Genomic DNA, 21,252 nt, shown 5'->3' with positions numbered 1-21,252 from the left:
ATATATAAACTGGACAGTGGGGAGAGACTAGAACGAATCATTCAGTCAACTACCAGCGAGCGATTTCTGATTGAATATTGATTGAATAATTTATTTAGTATTATCAGAAATGTAAACACCATGTGGTACATTAAGACATTAAGGCTAAAAGCATAACACAAAAAGGTCCTGGGTCCATTGTGGTCAATTAACCAACATAGCATATAAATTAACACAATCATACATGTAATCAACAAATACCAGTAAGACTCCCTAATCGGGAGATAAGCGACTGTCAGGTCGCATACACAAACTTTAGAAGGTAATCGTAGCCAATCAGGAGGGAATATGGGGAATGGGACAAATCCATGTTGATGACATGACTTTAGAGATACCACTTTGGGTGATTTTATGGCAGAATCTGTAGGAGCCGTGTGCAAAAATGTGTGTATGTACAAAAGAGTACCTTGTGGTCTCTTTTCTGGATAATTCTGAAAGAAACCAGTGTTACACACTTTCCTTTAATGGACAGTGTGTCAGGGCATTCCACTTGGTGGCAGACTAGCAGAATGAGAATTCTCCCATGTTTGTTCTAAATTTGGGTGGCACCAGATCATGGTCGCTCCCTCTAGTGTTTGTTGTGGCTGTGGGTGTCACTCACTTTGGAGAAGCAGTTCGACAGGTATGAGGGTATTGCCGGTCTCTTTGAGGGTATTGCCTGTCTCTTTGACTCTCTTAAACACCAATGCCATTGACATTTGCTATGCCTTATTAACGTCTTATTAGAAACGTCACATCACCACCCAGGCTGAAGTTTGTCCCTGGTGGCATTGCTCGGCGGCTTAACCCACATCTTGACATGTTTGGGACGGGTTAAACGCTAAGAGGACAAACCTCTCCCCCCCCCCCCCCCCCCCCCCCACGGGCGATCGTGACATCTGATCTTAAGTCGATGAAAGACGGAGGCCGCCAAAGGGTTATTGTGGAGGGTAAAACCACAGAACCAAACCGCAGACAACAAAAGGGACACGGCATGTCACTTACAGCACGACAAGGGCGGAGAGGTTGGTGAAGGCGTGGTCGGGGATGTGTGTGATCTGGTTGAGGGCCAGCGTCATGGCCTGCAGCGACGGCAGCGAGTCCAGCGCCGACACGGGGATCTGGCTCAGCGAGTTGTCGTCCAGCCACAGGTGCCTCAGGGAGCGCACGCCCCGGAAGGCTCCCGCCGGGACCTCGGTCAGCAGGTTGGCGTCCAGACGCCTGGAGAGGAGAGAGAGTTTATTTAAAGTTTATTTTTAAAACCTTTAGAGTAGCCCGGTGGTTCTCAAAGAACTTGGGGTCGGGACCCCAAGTGGGGTCCCTAAATTATTTTGTGGGGTCCCCAGATGAATTGCTTAAAGGAGTAGTTCAACCCCAAAATGACTTTTTTCCTATTGATTACTCTTGCCATGGAGTTCAATAATATTTGTCGCATTCCAAAGACAAAAAATTGAATATAGTAAATTTACCCCCATTGATTCCGGATGGGGACCCGAAAGCATTTGGTCCCCATCCGGAATTAATTGGGGGTAAATTTATTGTAATCATATTTTTGTCTTAGGAATGAATCAAAAACCAAAACATATTATTGAACTTAAGTCTCCATGACGTGAATAACCAATAGAAAAAGTCATTTTGGGGGTGAACTAATTCTTTAATGCAAAAAAATATATTTGTCTCACTCAACGGTAAACAAACCAACATAAGTGTATATACAGGCTAGTAGAAGTGATTTCTTTTTTTACTCGAATCTTTGCTTCTGGGGTGTCCCTGGAACAAAATATTTTGAGATGGGGGTCAGTGGCCCAAATACCATGTGATTTTGCGGGTCCTTGACATGAAAAGGGAGGAGTGGAGAGGAAAGTAGAGGAGAGGAAAGGGATACCGACACAGAGGAGGTGAGCGGAGGAGGCAAGAGGAGAAGAAAGGAGGGAGGGGGTGGGCGGCGGGGGACAGGGTTTTTAGTCAGACAATTGCGAAATTGCTGTGTATTTACGCGGTGTGTGTGTGTGTGTGTGTGTGTGTGTGTGTGTGTGTGTGTGTGTGTGTGTGTGTGTGTGTGTGTGTGTGTGTGTGTGCGTGTACGCATGCAGGAGTGTCTGTGAGCCGTGGCGGTGCAACGCCTTAGCTTACAGGAAGGTGATTAAGAGAATTGCACTTTTTATCCCCTCCCGCTTTGATGCTCTTGTAGAACCTCTTCATTATGATTTACACTCAAGCTAATTAAGCTATGTATAGCTCTGCTAGCACAGACACGTCTGAAATGTAAGATCAAGGAAGGAAACGTTCACACACACACACACTCTCACACACACACACACACACACTCACACACACTCTGCACACAAACTCAGGCGCTCGATCGGCGTGACTGTCTCCCTCCTCTCTGCCGTGTAGGGATGGGACGATATGAAAATGTCATATCACGATTATTCTGAAAAAAGAAATCGCGATTTACGATGTTATCGTGATAATCAAAATCCATTATTCTGCGGCAGAACATTTGCCAAAAAATAGCTGATGTACAAGCTCACAGCGTTGTGAGTTTGTAGATCGGCTATTTTTTGGCAAAGACATTTGAAAGAGAGTGAAAAAAAAAGACTATCAAGTACGTATATTATAAGTACCCTTTACCAATTACAGAGGGTTTAAGCGATACCGGATATGCAGCTCGTCAAATAAAAGGTGAATTGATCCCAGTGCATGACGGAGGACGATATCACGATAAATCAAATCTCCACGACGCGATTATCGGGAGGGTTTTTTATCACGATAATATCGCGTATCGTCCCATCCCTTACTGCCGTGTTCCCATTCTTAAAGTCTGCCTATGTTGTTGTGTAAACGTTCCCCTCCTCTGCCACCTCTCCTGATCCATCCGTCCGTCCATCCATCCATCCCTTCTTCCTTCCTCCCTCCCTCCCTTCCTCCGTTCCTTCCTTCCTTCCTTCGAGTCTCTCCATCTCCAGTGGACCTTGATGTTTCCACTACTCAGACAAATGCCTCTCCAGTGTCAACAAACACGCGGCTGCTTTCATCTAGTTCTTTTTTTTTTTTTTTTTTGCTGCCAGCCCCCTTCGTCTCCTCCTGCTTCCATGCCTTCAAGCATGCGACCCAACTACCCTTTGTCCCCTTGTACCCCTCAGTGTCCACACAGCCCAGAGGCAGTGTGTTTGTGTGTGTGTGTGTGTGTGTGTGTGTGTGTGTGTGTGTGTGTGTGTGTGTGTGTGTGTGTGTGTGTGTGTGTGTGTGTGTGTGTGTGTGTGTGTGTGTGTGTGTGGACACTTGACACAGATGTGTGCTTGCGCACACACATGCACACCACTGTCCATAGTGATGAATGATCCCTTCAGGGCAGAGTTGACAGTCCGGGACCACTTCCTCCACCCTATTCTTCTTTCCTCGGCCTTTGGCACTCATTCATTCGTCTCCCCCCCTCCCTCCCTCGGGCCCTTTCTCCCGCACTCACTTTGTTTCTAACGTCTTCATTGATGCGCTTCTCGCCTCGCCCTCGCAGTTGCTCCGCTGCTTTTTTTTTTTGCTCGCACTGTGGTCGCAGGGTGACCCGCTCGCTGTGAGCTTGCAGATCGGGGTGCGCGACACCGCCGTGCGAGCGAGCGTAAAGCAGGTGTAACTCCTCGGTCCTCTTCCAAACATCCTCCCATATCAATCTTCTCCGCTCGCTTGAGTTTCTTTGATTCCGTCGGCCCCCCTTTGGCTCCTCCGCAGGCCTCCGCTGCCCCCCCCCCCCCCCCCCCCCCTCGGAGACTCCCCCCAAACAAACAGCATCATCAAAGTGAAATCTGAACTTGAACTGTGAACCCTGGGCTCTGCCCCTGGGGATATTTTCCATCAGGAGAGGCAACTATATACACCGACAGATGCACACACATGCGTGCCTGCGCGTGCATGTGTGAGAGTACGCGTGCGCGCGGCGAAGCGCAAACATTTTCATCTCGTGCGTGTACTCCCGGCAGTGGGACCTCTCGAGTCTGTGCTTTAAAAGCAAGCATCCTTGTGTGTCCTCCGCCTCTCATTGCACTCTACCTGTGGACATTGTGTGTCCTCCGCCTCTCATTGCACTCTACCTGTGGACATTGTGTGTCCTCCGCCTCTCATTGCACTCTACCTGTGGACATTGTGTGTCCTCCGCCTCTCATTGCACTCTACCTGTGGACATTGTTTGTCCTCCGCCTCTCATTGCACTCTACCTGTGGACATTGTGTGTCCTCCGCCTCTCATTGCACTCTACCTGTGGACATTGTGTGTCCTCCGCCTCTCATTGCACTCTACCTGTGGACATTGTGTGTCCTCCGCCTCTCATTGCACTCTACCTGTGGACATTGTGTGTCCTCCGCCTCTCATTGCACTCTACCTGTGGACATTGTTTGTCCTCCGCCTCTCATTGCACTCTACCTGTGGACATTGTGTGTCCTCCGCCTCTCATTGCACTCTACCTGTGGACATTGTGTGTCCTCCGCCTCTCATTGCACTCTACCTGTGGACATTGTTTGTCCTCCGCCTCTCATTGCACTCTACCTGTGGACATTGTGTGTCCTCCGCCTCTCATTGCACTCTACCTGTGGACATTGTGTGTCCTCCGCCTCTCATTGCACTCTACCTGTGGACATTGTTTGTCCTCCGCCTCTCATTGCACTCTACCTGTGGACATTGTGTGTCCTCCGCCTCTCATTGCACTCTACCTGTGGACATTGTTTGTCCTCCGCCTCTCATTGCACTCTACCTGTGGACATTGTGTGTCCTCCGCCTCTCATTGCACTCTACCTGTGGACATTGTGTGTCCTCCGCCTCTCATTGCACTCTACCTGTGGACATTGTGTGTCCTCCGCCTCTCATTGCACTCTACCTGTGGACATTGTTTGTCCCTGACCCAGAGTTCAGGATGAAAGCGGCGGAAAGGCCCTGCAACATTCTGGACCGCTCTCTCGGGCGGAATAATAATGAATCCTCTGGGTGGACCTGCCAGGGCCCATAGAAGGTACAAACGGAACCAGGAACATTCCACAGAAGCCAATAAAGCAGCAGCTATTTCCTGTCTGTCACATCAAAGACAGAGGTCCCGATTTTCAGAAAGAGAAGTGAGTGAAAGAGAGAGCGAGAGAGAGGGAGTCCTGTGCGAAACGATCCAGCAGATTTCTGGATTTTTACTCCACTGGTTTCCTGCGAGCAGATGGTCAAAACGTTATGCACGGGGGGAAAACTTACGAGGACCGAGTTTCACCCGCTATTGTTTCAGAACGAGGTTATACGTTGGCCTGGATTCTGGCTCGGAACTCGGATCCTAATGCATCTGTGGTAGTGAGCCCTGACATTTGTTTTACGTCCGTGGCAAGATGAACTCAAGTTTAGGCCTTGTGGTGCATACAGGGGATTGTAGCAAATTCCTTGTTGATTCAGCATAAAGCAGAGGTCTTCAACAGGGGGTCCGGGACCCCTAGGGCGTCCCCAGAGTTACTACAGGGGGTCCTCCAAATCTTTGTGTTATAGAAACCTTTTTCTCCTTTTTTATATTAACCATTTGAACCATAGTGTCCATATTCTAAGAACTTTAGCCAAAAATAGCAGATCTACAAGCTCACACTGCGAGGCATTGTGAGCTTGTAGATCGGCTATTTTTGACAAAGAGGTTCGGTGTAGAGGAGCAGACTAAATACAGAGTGAAAGTATTGACAGTTCAAGTGGTTAAATATCTGAAAACACAAATTGACATGAATCAAAAATACACTGATGATCGTGCTGTCGAATGATTAAACTATATGGAATGTATGAACAGGTTGTGGGAGTCCCTGCTTCCTCTCTCTCTCTCTCTCAACTGAGGGGTCCTTGGCCTGAAAAACGTTGAAGACCCCTGCTATAAACTATTATGAAATTATGTCAATTTAAACCTCGGTAAGGAAAAAAGAGACGAGTCATGGTACACTGCACTCTCTGTCATTCTCTCTCTCTCTCACTCTCTTGCTCTGTCTCCGTTCTCTGTTCACCTGGTGTGTTTCATGTCAGTGTGAGGCGCCGACAAGCTTCTCTCTCCAAAGCCCTTCCAGTAATCCTCCTCCACTGGGCTTATCATTACGGTAATGACAAGGTGCGTCTCTGCACTGTCTCCGAGTGTGTGTGTGTGCGAGCGTGCGTGTGCGCGCGCCTCATCACCTGAGACGTTCTCGTTGCGCTGGGAAGAGAGAGAGACCACACGCAAACGCTCACATGCGGTCGGATGAGCTGGCCATTAGCGCGCAAAAAAAAGTATCCAGTGCTTTTTGTTATTTTTTTTTCCACAGAGCACAATTTCACTTGCCCTGTTTGATTGTGTGTGTACATACTTCATGTATGTACAGACAGTATGTGTGTGTGTGCGTGCGCTGTTGGTGGCATAGGGGATTACTTAGTCATGTCCTGTCCTCTGCAAAAACATCAACAAACGTGTGTGTGTGTGTGTGTGTGTGTGTGTGTGTGTGTGTGTGTGTGTGTGTGAATTATGGAGAAAATGACCTTGCGGATGTTTACAGGGGGGAATTATTAATTTTGGAAAACAGGGACAGAGTATGTCTGTGTGTGGTATACTGCTGCGCCGTGAGGAGGCGGGTTTGGGTGAGAGGAGTCGCAGACGAGGTGGTCCGCACGCACGCACGCACACACACACACGTGCACGCATGCACACACGTGCACGCTGACCCTGCAGATGAGACAATTAGGCCATCAAACACTCTCATTAGCCAAGGGGATAGCGTTGTGGGTGGTGCATGGGAGAGAGAGCGAGAGATGGAGGAAAGCACAGCACAGGAGAGGAGAGGAGTGGGGAGCAGAGGAAGAGAGGAGAAGAAGGGGGAACTGATGGAAAATGGGGTTGTTTCACAGCTCATTGGAGATGCTCTCCCTGGCCCTGCAGTGTCTGCTCTGCTGTTTCCCTCATGGCTTCCAGATGCTGCCAAGAGGAGAACCGCCGCCGATATATAGTCGGTCGGCTTGAATCCCTTCCGACCTCGAGGGCTTGATGTACTCTTGTTGGTGCATAGTGAAAACAGCCGATCTACAAGCGCACCGCGACGCGCTGTGCACTTGTAGATCGTCTGTTTTCAGGTTGGGCGATGCTGGCTTGCAGCGCGCACGCAGCTATACGTCTGCATCAAAGCTTTCGAGGCACAGCGCAGAAGCCCCACTTGTGGCAGACCGCGGTGGGTTACGGTCTGTTATATGTCAGTGGTGCTCTGTACGTTTTGTGTGGCGGTCGTCGGGGGGTCGAGACGTGGGTGGGTGGGTATATAGAGGGCGTTTTTATTCCCTGGCTGGCGGGTTTATTGGGAGAACGTTCTCGGCGCTTAAATTTAACTCTTGAGAGCGTAAAAATCGGACCCAGGGAGCAAGGGTCCATCCATATGGGTCCATCTTTGTTTTGTATGACAAGTTGGGGCTTAGTGGACACACTTCGATTTGTTTGTTGTGTGTGTGTGTGTGTGTGTGTGTGTGTGTGTGTGTGTGCGTGTGCGTGTGCGTGTGTGCGTGCGCGGCTCACAGGGAGAGAAGGTTGGGCAGGTCCCATGTGGCGTCATCAGGCAGTTTCTCTAGCTGGTTATTTTGCAGCATCCTGAAAAGAGAACATACAGTATAGAGGTGAATAGGACTGCACTACCAGGTATATAAGAGAAAACATATAGAGGCGAATAGGATTGCACTATACCAGGTATATACTGTATACTGTAGCTCTTGAACTTGACCATGATATGATGACCATGCAGACATATCGTGGTCTTTTGTTCTCATGTTTTTATTTACTAAAACTACACTACCACAATGTTAAAAATGTCATTTAGAAAGCATTTCATTTAGACAGATGCTAGGGTCATTGTTTAACTTAGCCTGGAACAAGACCAATCCGCCTGGGCAAAAAAACTTGCCCTTGCGGGTCTGGCCCCGCTCAATTGGGAACCAATTTCCTCTCCCCCAAAATTTGGGGGACCAATTAGGGCCCAGCATTGGTCTGGTCTAACCAATCGTGTCCAGAGCGTCCATATTCGAAGAACTTTAGCCAAAAATAGCAAATCTACAAGCTCACAACACCTCAGAGTTTTGGTGTAGAGGGGAAAAAGAGCAGACTAAGTACAGGGTGAAAGGTCAAGTTTATTAAGTATTGACAGTTCAAGTGGTTAAATATCTGAAAACACAACTTGACATGATTCCAAAATACACCGATGATCGTGCTGTCAAAAGATGAAACTATATGGAATCTATTAACAGGTTGTGGGGGTCCCTGCTTCATCTCTCTCTCAACTAAGGTGTCCTTGGCCTGAAAACGTTGAAGACCCCTGTTGTAGGTAAATACTGTACTTCAGTATAGTGTATGTGGGTAGTAGATGATGGGTTTCTATCAAGTAATAATGATGAGATGCATCATCTCATGTTGGAGGGGGTCCTCCTCACGTGATGAACAATAGGTACAGAGTGTGTGTTTATGTTTATGCTCGCACACATCAGGCAGAACGAATAATTCCTCGGTATGGGGAAATCTGACACAAGAAAGGACGGGCCAGTGAGCCTCCTGAAGAGAACCAGAAAGAGAGAGAGAGCGAAAGAAGGGCAGAGGACCGGAGAAAGAGGGGAAAGAGGAGCTCCTTGGGTGGGCTGCTGATGTCATTCTCTAAAGAATGGAGCAAAAAAAAAAAGAAATGAAGAGGAAGTGGGGAGCAAACAATACCTCTCTCTCTTTCCTCTCCCACCCTCTCTCTTTCTCTCTCTCTCTCTGTCTCTTTCAAGTTTTTATCACGGCGAGTCGTCTGACATCAGAGCGTGAGGCGTACAGTCGCCAGTGTTTCGGTCACAGCAGCACCGTTATGTCTTTATCGTGGCATCATGGTGCCACAACACACCAAAGCATTGTGTTGGCGCGCGTGCACATCTGTGTGTGTGTGTGTGTGTGTGTGTGTGTGTGTGTGTGTGTGTGTGTTACTATACTTGTGAGGGTCAAATGTCGCCACAAGAATAGCAGAGTTTGAGGAATAGAGATTGTGAGGAGGACGATTTTCCTGGTGCCCAGTCTGCCCACAAGAAAGCAAATTGTTTAATGGTTAAAAATGATTTGGGGAGTAACATAGCCCATCCACACTGCCAGCAACGCGTGGCGAGCGATGAAATCTCATTAAAATGCATTTGCTTCAATGAGACATTCCTGTTTTACCGCAAGCGACTTCCACATCCTGACCTACAGTATATTCGCCCGCAGAGGGGTTTCGTGGCCATGTCCTACCCACCAAACACTTTGAATTATTATTTATCTATTGGATCGGTTCAGGCTACGTCGCAACGCAATGGCCGATACTCCATATTAGGACAGTTTGTGCTCGCTCGCGGGCAGTGCGGATGAGCTGTCAGGCTTTCCAATGGGAAAAGATTCAGGATCAGGTTGCAGTTAGTATTGGACATTTAGAGGTTAGGTTTAGGGGTTGGAGTTAGGCCTGATTCATACTAAGTTGCATGCTTCTGTTGTGCACCAAAAATAGCGGATTTAAAGTTACGAATGTTGTTCACAAAATGCTGATGTCCTCACCACAAGTATAGCTAATACAAGTGTGTGTGTGTGTGTGTGTGCGTGCGTGCGTGCGTGCGTGCGTGGCGGCTTTGAAATGCCTTAGCTCACACAGAGTGCAGTTATTATTGCAATTCACCATTTTCTTATGCGTGTGAAACATGCCTGACGTCTCACAGTTTGTGTAACCAGTTCAACAACAGAAGTCCATTGATGTGTTGTTTTTGCTTTATTTTGAGACCAGCAGAGAGACGAGAAACTGAAGGGCATGCGATCTGTTAGTATCTGTTCGCATTCCGGTCGGTGGACCCACACCAATGACATTTTGATGGCATCTTTTTTTTTTTAATTTTTATGGAGTGGCTCTGTCGTCTGTAAGAGGATTGTGTGCGCGTCCGGACCGATTAGCTTTACATTGCTTGTGCACATTTCCAGTATGGCCAAAGTAGAAATGATATAATATCCACAGTATGTATGTTCACAGTATGATTCATATACTTGAAAATATTTCACTTAAAATTCTTACAATTAGGTGGGGACCCAGTCACCCAAAATGTGAGATGACCTGTGATGTCATGCCGTACTTTTTATTTCTGTTTTATCTATTAGTTTGGTCATTAAGGTCCACACAGAATGAGAGGCCTGCTCTAGATAATAGATAAAACAGAAATAAAAAGTTCTGCATGACATTACAGGTTCAACCCTATTCCTTGAGCTTTTGGGCCTGTGGGTCCTTGACTAAATGGAAGTCAGTAATAGGGCTGCGGATCGGACTGAAACCTTGGCCCAGATTTGGTGTCATTGGTCATAGACGACTGACACCATACTGTAGATGTCAGACATCCCAGATCCACATCGGAGCCACGCCGTTCCCACGTGTCCCATTTATTTCACCATTAATTCTGATAGTGACAGTGAGATACACGGGAAATGTGACGCAGTTGGGAACTTGGGATTGGAACCCAGGCCAGCTTTGGGAAGGCCTTATTTATGTGGTATGTGCTCGTACCAGGTGAGCATTCATAATAACACGTCACTGAAGCATCCATTATTACCAGAAATCCACATATTTCTAACAGTAGCCTACAACAGGACCAAAGAAAATCCCCACTTGTAATCACTTTGAAGCGCTAATGGAATTGTCTATTGTCCAAGTGATGGTTACAAAGGTGCAACGTGTCTGCTGCTTCCCTTGCCATATTGCACATTTTCTCTTTCACAACGCGTCTCTATTGACCCTGTCTGTGTAATTCACAGTGACGTCTCGTGGCTCTCGGAGGGGGAAAGAAAGGAGCTCTCTGCTTTTAAAGGGTTTGGGGTGAAGCCTCCTATGGGATGGTTGGGGGGGGGGAGATGATGACGACATGATGAATTCGGTGAATTCTATCTGTTCTTGTTTCAAAGAAATCCCTTACAGGCAGCCTCAGGGAGCCCGGCTCAGGGTTCGTAACCTTGGCTGTGTGTGTGTGTGTGTGTGTGTGTGTGTGTGTGTGTGTGTGTGTGTGTGTGTGTGTGTGTGTGTGTGTGTGTGTGTGTGTGTGTGTGTGTGTGTGTGTGTACTTGTAGGCTATTGCTATACTTGTGAGGGCCAAATTTACCACACAGGTATAGCAGAATACAGCCATGTAAAGTAACTAAGTACATTTGTACAATTATGAGGTATTTGTACTTTACTGGAGAGTTTCCGATACTTTTACTTCTACTCCACTTACTACATCTCAGAGGCAAATACGTTTACTCCACTACAATTATTTGAAAGCTTTAGTTACTTATGTAGATTTGGATTATTATTACAAAACTTGCAATAACCTCTTTACAATCTATACATTTTGTCCATTTGAAAATAGCCAATCTACAAGCTCAAAATGCATTGCGATGCGATAGATCTGCTATTTTGAAAAGATTTTTTTTTTGTCAAATAAGTTTTATTGCCAACAGATTATCAACAACGGGATGTATCAGTTATCAGATTAACAATTTTCTGTTTTAGCATATATAAGAAAGAAAAGAAGAAAAGATTTTTAAATGGGACTAGCCCTCTGCATAATGAGTACTTTTTCTTTTGATACCTAAAGTACATTTTGATGCCAATACTTTTGTTCTTTTATTCGAGTAAATTTTGAATTCTGGACTTTTACTTGTAACAGAGTATTTTCTAGATAGCAGTATTGATACTTTTACTTAGGTAAAACATTTGAGTACTTTTTCCACCACTGATATAATATGAGAAATAGACGTGAGGACCATTTTCCTGGTCCTCATACAGTAAGTGAAATGTTTTTTTGCTGGCTAAAACAGATTCTCACAATCAGGAAAAACATTTCAGGTTGGGGTCAGGATAAGGCCTTTAGAGGTTAGGTTTAGGCAATAGATCTACAAGCTCATGTGACGGATTGTGAGCTTGTAGATCGGCTATTATCGTTTTCACAGTTGGCCAAAAATCTTGAAAATGTCAATCATAAAATTGCTGTTTTGTTCTGTTGATGTCCTCGCAACTACAGTAATACAACCCTGTGTTTGTGTGTGCACGTATATACGTGCATGTGCGCGTGTGTGTGTGTGCGGTTGCTCCACACTGACTGCGGTCAGTGTGATACATTTCACTTTGACACAAGGGGGAATCGGAGCTAATATATTGAGGAAGGAAACCGACGGTTCAGCCACTCTTAGGTCACAGAGACTGTGTGCACCGCGTGTAAGCGTCTTTTAGTGTGTGTGTGTGTGTGTGTGTGTGACTATATGTGTGTGTGTGTGTGTGTGTGTGTGTGTGTGTGTGTGTGTGTGTGTGTGTGTGTGTGTATATGTGAAATACGTGTGTCCTTTTTCCCAGTAATGACATAATATAGCCCAGGACTGGTTCCCTCATTCCGTCTAGAGCTCCTTGGAGGGTTTCACAACACAAGGTGAAAGAAGATCAAGTCTAAAACGCTTGGTAATCCCCCAGATTTCCTCAAATTGCAAACCTCAAGTCTCTAGCTAAGTTTGTGTTCGATGGCACAGACTTCTTAAGGATCCCTTTCAAAGCCAGGGACCCAAATTGAGAAATCTCGCATCGTGCCCCGGCCGCCGCGCTAACACCCAAAGCTCATGAAAGTGTATTTTTTGATTCTCGATGTTGTCATGCGCCCACACTAGAACTGTGCCTTGCCCACGTTGGTTCGGAACGTCCCGTTCCCTCATTAGAGGTGGAAAAAGTACTCACATTTTGTACTTAACACGTTGCAGTCCGAAATAGAATGGTGGTTGGTAGATTAGCCGTGAAATTTCTATTATTGTATTGTGATCTGAGACATAATATTATGTTTATAAACATGACCCCGCAGCCCCTCCATCTTGAACAGCGCCGCTGTTTTTTCTTTTTTTTCCCCCCCCAGGCCAGTAACTCACCATGATTTTCTCGATCTCCGTTGGGATAGAATGGGGGTTTTGGCCGATCGTCGATGTCCCCGTGCGTTTCGCGTGCGCGATCCTTTCACGTAAATGTCCCCGCAAATAGTCCATGTGTGACTGAAGAACAGAACTGAAAAGTTTCGCTAGCATAGCCCCAAGCATGGCTGCAGGAGGAGCTCGAGTGTGTAGACAGTAAACGGATGGGTGGAAGGTGCCTTGGAGAAGGAGAGGCGCTGACGTCACCTCTGCTTCATGCACGGTCTGCATGAGCTATCAGTGCACGAGTGGTGACTAGGGAAGGTTAGACGATCGCCGATTTTCGGATCAAAAGCTTTTATTCCGGTTTTAAAGACAAAGTCCGGGAATGTACGACGTGGCTGAGAGTCCCTGGGGGGATGTGCGATATAGTACGGTTTTAACATTAAGGGGCTCCCTTGCAATACTGCACTGTTAATGTACTCCGTTAGGGTGCACACACACCAAAATACCCATGAGAGTGGAATCCACATTCCGCCAATGCATTTCAATGAGACTGGTGCGGTTTCATGCCAGTAGAGGATTTCTGCAAAAAATGCTCAATTCTCATTGAAATGAATTGGCAGAACGTGGATTCCACTCTCATAGGTATTTTGGTGTATGGGCACCAAAAATTCAAAATGTAAAAAGTAAAAGTATGAAAGTATTGGCATCAAAATGTACTTAAAGTACCAAAAGTAAAAGTACTAAATGTACTAAATAGCAGATCTACAAGCTCACAATGCACACGTTGTGCGCTTGTAGATCAGCTATTTTCAAATTCCCCTGGTATAAAATAGGGCTAAAGTGGATTAGTTTTATAATATAATTTATATCTGCAAAGTAGCTAGTAACTAAAGTTTTCAAATAGTTATAGTGGTGTAAAAGTACAATAATTGCCTCTGAGATGTAGTGGAGTACTGAACACTGGAAATACTCAAGTAAAGTACAAATACCTAAAAACTGTACTTAAGTACTGTATAAGTAAATGTACTTCGTTACTTTACACCACTGCCCCTCATTAGAGGCCCAGCCTATCGTTAAGGAAAACCTACTGTGATTTCTACCACCCCCTCCCACCCCCTCCTATACTTTCCCCCTTACAGTATGTTAGTGGTTACGTTCCACTTTTCCACGGACGGAGCGATCAGCAGGTTTTGGTGGCAGTGGATCATAAAGCCAGAGGCAGACTATGTAAAAATGTTAAAATGGGGTGTTAAGAGAGGCAGCTTTGAATGGCCGTTTGACTGATTTTCGTTCTTTTTTTTTTTTTTTTTGTCACTTGTTCTAATCTCTGTGGGTGGTGTGGCTGGGAGGTCCCCTGAATTACACCTGTGTAGTGTGTGAGTGTGCGTGCGCTCAGGCGTGTGTGTGTGTGTGTGTGTGTGTGTGTGTGTGTGTGTGTGTGTGTGTGTGTGTGTGTGTGTCTGTGTGTGTGTGTGTGTGTGTGTGTGCGCGCGCGTGTGTGCGCGCGCACCTTTTAAATAGGGCTTATTTGGAAGCATAGGAACTGCATGCGGGGCAGGTCTCCCCCAGCTCATAAACTTTAACTGCAGTTAATGATGCGTGGCCTGTGTGTTTTATTCAAGGCAGACGCAACCCACCACCACCACCCCCCAACCCCCCCATTCGGATGGAGTGGAACAACCCACCAGGGAAGGAGGTTTGAACCAGAGCAGGATTGTGGGGGGGTGGTGGGGGTTTACTTACAGAACTTTGAGGTTGTGGAGACCCTGGAGAGCATGGCCCGAGATATATCTCAGCTGGTTCCCTGAGATACGCCTAAGAGAGAGAGAAAGAGAGAAGAGAACAAAAGAACAGAAATGAAATTTAAGCATGAGCACCAAAAGAAAAATCACAAGTCTCATAAGAGAACTTTGTCCTTTTTTGCTTCGATCTGAGGTCCTGGAGTGAAGTCCTGTATGACTTCATCCTTTTTGGTTTTCTTTTTGCTGCAAGGGGGTTAGCGTTAGGCCAGTATGCAAATAACAATATTCTATTCCGCTCAGATGTGGTCTCTCTCTCTCTCTCTCTCTCTCTCCCTCTCTCCCTATCTCTCTCCGAAACTCTACCCATGGCCCACGGAAAGGCTCTGATGAGTGAGTAAAGAGTGAATTGATTAAGAATGAGATTAGTTAAACAAGTGCAGCGTGATGTGAAAGTATGCGTGTGTCTCTCTAACGTGCGTGCGCACTTGTGTTTTTATTTAGATATCTATGCACATGTGTGTGAAGGCATGTGTCTGCCGGCGGCGGCATGTGGACAGCGGGCGTGTGTGTGTGTGTGTGTGTGTGTGTGTGTGTGTGTGTGTGTGTGTGTGTGTGTGTGTGTGCCTACGTGTGTGTGCTATTTGCCCTGTCCTTGAGGCAAATTGGGCCGAGTTCGGGGGGCCTGGAGGAGAGAACGAGGGAAGAGAAAACCACACGCATAACACACCCGCAATCCAATCAGTTTGTTTATCAAACACAGCACCTAATGGTCATTTTGTGTGTGTGTGTATAAGACGTCCAAATAAATAACGTTCAGTCCAACGGAGCAAACTATCAAGGTCACAAGCTGGAAGCGCAGTTTAAACACAGATTTGGTCTTCACAGCGCGAGACCACCCACTTCTGTTAACACACACGCACGCACCAACACGCACAGGCACACACACACACACACACACACACACACACACACACACACCTTCATGCACACACACACGCACGCACGCACGCACGCACGCACGCACGCACGCACACACACACACACACACACACACACACACACACACACACACACACCTTCATGCACACACACACACACACACACACACACACACACACACACACACACACACACACCTTCATGCACACACACACACACACACACACACACACACACACACACACACACACACACACCTTCATACACATACCACTCACTCATAGTCCACACCTACACACCGTGGAAATCAGCTCACTCATATCCCTGTGTAGCAGGGGTCTTCAACATTTTCAGGCCAAGGACCCCTTAGCAGAGAGCGAGATGAAGCACGGACCCCCCTCTACATATTGTATAAATGTTGTGATGGAGATTCTCATCGATTTCATAGATGGATTCATAGACTTGTTTGACACTGTAGATCTGCTATTTTTGTCTGCAGTTCTCCTCAGAGTGTAGGGATGTGAGGGTTCATTTGTTCATCAATAATTATCCTATCACAATTTGGTGGCCCCCCTGCAGTAACTCTGAGGACCACCTAGGGGCCCCGGTCCCCCTGTTGAAGACCCCTGCTGTGTAGGAGTGGTTCTCCAAGGCCCTCTTTTCCACCAAAATAACTTTGGTTCTAGAACTGGTTCCATTCTAGATTCTTGGAACCTTGGGGCTCTCGCGGAGTCCGGGCACGGAACCGGCTTGCGTTTTCCACCAGTTCAAAGCAGAACCCACTTGCCCCAGGTTCGATTCCAGGCCTGGCATTTCAAAGTGTCCATTTAACGGGAGAAATTCAGTCGTCAATGGCAGTTGCAGTCTCACTTTTCTTTAACCCATTCAGGCCGGGTACACATTTTTGTGTATGGGAGGGGCTTACAGTACATGTACAGCAGGGGTAGGCAACCTTAGGCACGGGTGCCAACATTGGCACAGGGGAGGGTGGTCGCCGGGACACTGGCAGAAGAGTGAGAGAGAGGATTTTTATTTTTAAAAACAAAACTTTTTTTGAATGTGGTCAATTAAATGAAGTTAGCTAATGAATAGCTAATTACATCTTGCACAAAATTCTACATTCATTAAAACTCTGAACTCTGACTGGGGAGGGAGTCAGGGAGATAGGTGGTTTATTGCTCTGGGTCTAATGATCCTTAGAACAATGTCCTGCCAATCAAAATATGTCAACATATTTGTCATTAAAAAATGTAAATGTGGTCAATTAAATGAAGTTAGCTAATTTATAGCAAATTACATCTTGCAGATAGTACTACATTCATTAAAACTCTGAACTCTGACTGGGGAGAGAATCGGGAGATGGATTATTGCTCTGGGTCTAATGATCCTTATAACAATGTCCTGCCAATCAAAATATGACAAAATATTTGTCATTAAAATGTACCGTATGTTTACATGGCACACCGACACTCTAGAAAATAAAAACGTGGCACTTCATTTCAAAAAGGTTGCTGACCCCTGATGTACAGTATGTATCAACATATTTGTTTTTGTAGGCTCATTTCTGATTTGGGCCTAACTATAGGTTAGGCCTAAATGGGTTCTGGCTTTTTGCCTTTTTTTATATCACATCTTTTTTTTATACTTTATTGAGTCCGCCGGCATGCAACACATTAAATAATAATTTCATTGTCACTGCTCATTCACATACATATCGTCACATGCCATGACCCTTAGTGGTATGTCACCTTCTCCATAGAGTACATGTCCTCCATTTTTTCCAACCATTTATCCACCCTGGGAGGTTCCAAACTTTTCCAGCCCCTTGATATTTGTTTGAGTGCTGTAATTCTCATAATCCAAAAGAGATATAGATCTCTGCTCTGCAGGCTTTTGGGACGTGTTCCCAGGAGTATATTATGGTTTTGTAAATTTAAAGCTCTCCCAAATATTTGTTCTATTATTTGTGTGACTCTTGACCAGAAAGTTTGTATTTTGGGGCATGTGAGAAAAATATGGGTATGACGTTGACTGCACACCACATTATATCACATCTGCATCTTCCAAACATGTAGAATAGTGACACACCCACTTTGGTTCCCAGTTCAGGGCAAAGTCATCTTTGGTTCCAGTTCTGAACCAACTTTTAGGGTTCCGAACCAATCCATTGTCAGTGGAAAACTCAGCTGGTTCAAAATGAGTCTGGAAAAAATAACAAAACCGGTTCAATACTGGTGGAAAAGATTCCAAAGTGTATTCCAGGGACTCTCTACCAAATGGACCCATTGATTTGGGTCCATTTGGTTCCATTTGAATACTTTCAGGTGTTCAGGGAAGACCTTGAAATGTAAAAGTTTGGAAACGATTACTTTGTATAGCACACTAGTCTTCTACAGCCCTGGTTTTAAACGTACCCTTTTTCCATGCCTGTGCCACGCACCGAAAATAGCGGATCTACAAGCTCTACAATGTGCGACGCCCGCCACACAACTAAGCATAAGTGCAGGATCCCAGGTGACACGCGTCTGGCACGTCAGCCGCGTGTCAAGCAGCCTACCTCATGCTGAGCGCTTACATCAGTGCCAGGCTGCCAGCATATCTTTATAAAAGGGCCTTCTGGGCTTGCCAACCCACTATCACCCAGATGGCCAAGGACTATGGGCTCCCAACGGGGCTGCCGCTGACATCCGATACTCATGTCAACATGTCTCACTCTTATTGCTGTGTGCGGTGGTGGACCACTCAACCCCAGCCGCGCCTGCCAAATCTCACACTACTACAGACCCGTTTAGAAGCCTTATGGAGACTTGTATCTATCTCGCAGCAAGCTCGTATATAGAAACATGCGCACACACACATACGTAGAGTGGAGTATAAACTGATTTGATCTTCATCCAAGCCATTGTGAGGCCATTTAGTCATGGTTCTCAAACCACAGTCAAAACGCAGTCAAACAGACGTTGACTGCACACCACATGATGTCTCAATATAGATTTCACAGAAGATGGAAGACACAGATGACTCAGGAATTGCTCTGCATTGACTGCCGTACTTTGGCCCCTCAAATCCCTGTATTTATCGTTTCTCTAACTCCAAAATAACGAGAGAGCTTAGAAGATTTGGTGTTTTGCGGGATCTGAGCATATGTGATAAGGCCTAAACTGTTTCAAAGATGCCTCCGACTTTCACTCATAAGCAGGGCTGCATAAAGCCCATTTGTTGCCCCTCCGAGGATGATATGCCTGCTACTTCAATACAAATTCAGTTTCCGCTATATTGCGCATAGCCAGGCGCTGGGGACCGTTTCAAAAGCTACTTTTCCAGAGGTAACAGTTTCAATAGGCCTTGCTGAGGTCCTGACACCAGTAAAATAGATCTAAGCCTCCATTCCTGCAAAGACCCTCAAGTGCCTTCTTTTTAAAAAATTCAAATCCAATGATTAGTTACAGATGCTATACGGGACGGAAAAATAGATACAGGTAGCTGCTAAAGAAAAATAAATGCCTCTTTCTGCGGGGGGAAATATAAAGGGCCAATCATTTTAGAGTTTTAGAAAACAAACAGTGTAGTTAAGGCCCACGGTACAATCTGCATATCCCACTGCCAACCATCCTGTCTCTATTAGTTGCACCATTAGAGCCAAAACAGCATCGGCAGCGAGAATCATGTATCTTGCGGGCTTTGTTTGTCAAAAGGATAATTATGTCGAGAGCGAAGATGGAGTGAGAGCGCGTTGAGGAGAGAAAAAACATTAAAAAGGAGGAAAGAAAAACGTTCAGACGTCCTTGATAGGCATCGGTAGAACAACCAACAGTTGCCACTGACCCAATATTTCCATGATATCAGTGTCTCTGTGTATTTATGTGCACTCGCGCGTGTGTGTGTGAATGTGTGTGTACATACTGTATGAGTGAATGTTCCACACTCAACCTCCGCGAGTCTTTCCACATCAATCTCATTCCCGTGAACGGCGCCTACACTCTTGACAAGCAGCGGTTCCCAAAAAAAAAAAAAAAAAACGCTTCCTAAATTGACTCGGGAGGACGGTTAAAAAATCGCCCCGCTGGGGATCTCTCGGGGTCTAAATATAAAATGACAAACTCCCGACATTACTCGGGAACAGACTAACTGAGCTCCAGTTAAGTGTAAAGGACCTTTTCTTTGACGATGGCTGGCCAGATTGCTGACATAGAAACATAGGTTTTTCAAAAAACCTTAGGATTCAAAAGACACTTATAGAATCGGGTAAAAATTCGAATTTTCAAGATTTTTCAAAAATAGCAGATCTACAAGCTTGCAGCGCGGCACTCGGTGCCACGCTGTGAGCTTGTATATCTGCTATTTTTCAATAGTTAAAGCATAAAATAATGATACACAATAATATGTACCCGTTCTAAATGGTATAAACTAAAAAAAAGAAAAAAAAAAGAAAAACGCTTCCTAAAATGACTCGGGAGGACGGTTAAAAAATCGCCCCGCTGGGGGGACCTCTCGGGGTCTAAATATAAAATGACAAACTCCCGACATAACTCGGGATCTTATTGACTTGACGCGTGGTGAAAGAAATAACAGAGAGGGCCACTTTTAGTTTTTTTAAAAGCGTGCCGTGGGCCGGGGGAAGCAGGCAGGAACCGGAGCCGGATAGACGGGCGTGGTGTCGGTAACGGAGGTGAGGCCACCTCGGCCTCCGTGGAGAATGAGGGCTTTAGTGAAGCATGTCAGCTGTGCTGATTACTCCATGTATCACCATGTCCCATTGCCCTGAACTAATAAACAAAGAGAGGCTAGTAGGGGGGAGAGAAGCTAGAGGAACGCCACGTTTTGCGGGGGGATAGCATCTCGGGTAGAGAGATACAGGGTTATGGTGGTAGGTAGGTAGGCACTGTAGGAGGAGGAGGAGGGCCAGGGCAGTTGATGTGTGTTGGTCCTGCTACCGCTGATTAGGCCTATGATGAAAGAAGACTGGAAGAAACAGGGGTCTTATCAGACGGAGGGGATTTATCGTGTGTGTGTGTGTGGGTGTGCGTCCGTGCTTGCTTGCTTGCGCGCACGCATATGTGTGCATGCTTGCGCGCGCGTGTGTGCGCGCGCGCACGTGCATTTGTGTGTGTGCTTGCGCACGTGCAACCCCTGTCACCCCCTCAGTCCATCAATAGAAATGCTAACCCACTAGTCCCCTCTCAGAGGTCCTCCCCAAAGGTCAACTACTTAACCTGGTGTTAACCTTTTAAATTACTGGAGTAATATATAGACATCCTCAAAGGTGTGTGTGTGTGTGTGTGTGTGTGTGTGTGTGTGTGTGTGTGTGTGTGTGTGTGTGTGTGTGTGTGTGTGTGTGTGTGTGTGTGTGTGTGTGTGTGTGTAAGAGAGAGAGAGATGGGGAGAAGGAGGCGGAGGGGTGGGGGGGGGGGGGGTTCTAGAGATGCTCACATACAGATGGAGAGACCAAGAGAAAGGAAATGAAATGCTGGCAGCAGGCGGTATGCAACAGCATCATTCCTTAATGGGTCCAGACAGTTCCAGCTGTGCTGTGCACCTGGCGTACCAGGACAGCCAATAATGCATGTGACCCGCTAAAACCCTCACCTATTGCGTCATCGGCTTGGGCCCATATCAGCATATCAGCAGACAATCTTATCGCGAAAG

The 21,252-nt window shown here is 46.2% G+C and overlaps 1 protein-coding gene across 1 annotated transcript in view; it reads right to left on the bottom strand.

Annotated features, from left to right (window-relative positions):
* The window catches only part of lgr6 (leucine-rich repeat containing G protein-coupled receptor 6), a gene marked incomplete at both ends in the record, with an annotated part of 77,295 nt that overhangs the window by 16,921 nt on the left and 39,122 nt on the right, over positions 1–21,252 (bottom strand). Inside the window, 3 exons of the mRNA XM_080732699.1 lie at positions 1,024–1,239; positions 7,547–7,618; positions 14,669–14,740. Of these exons, the coding sequence (XP_080588825.1) occupies positions 1,024–1,239; positions 7,547–7,618; positions 14,669–14,740 (360 nt within the window). The remainder of the gene's footprint in view (positions 1–1,023; positions 1,240–7,546; positions 7,619–14,668; positions 14,741–21,252) is intronic.

This window comes from Nannobrachium achirus (genome assembly GCF_963921795.1).
Source record: "Nannobrachium achirus genome assembly, chromosome: 9".
Classification (NCBI taxonomy): domain Eukaryota; kingdom Metazoa; phylum Chordata; class Actinopteri; order Myctophiformes; family Myctophidae; genus Nannobrachium; species Nannobrachium achirus.
The sequence above is the reverse complement of the archived record's forward strand: the minus strand, read 5'-3'. Positions and strand labels throughout refer to the sequence as shown.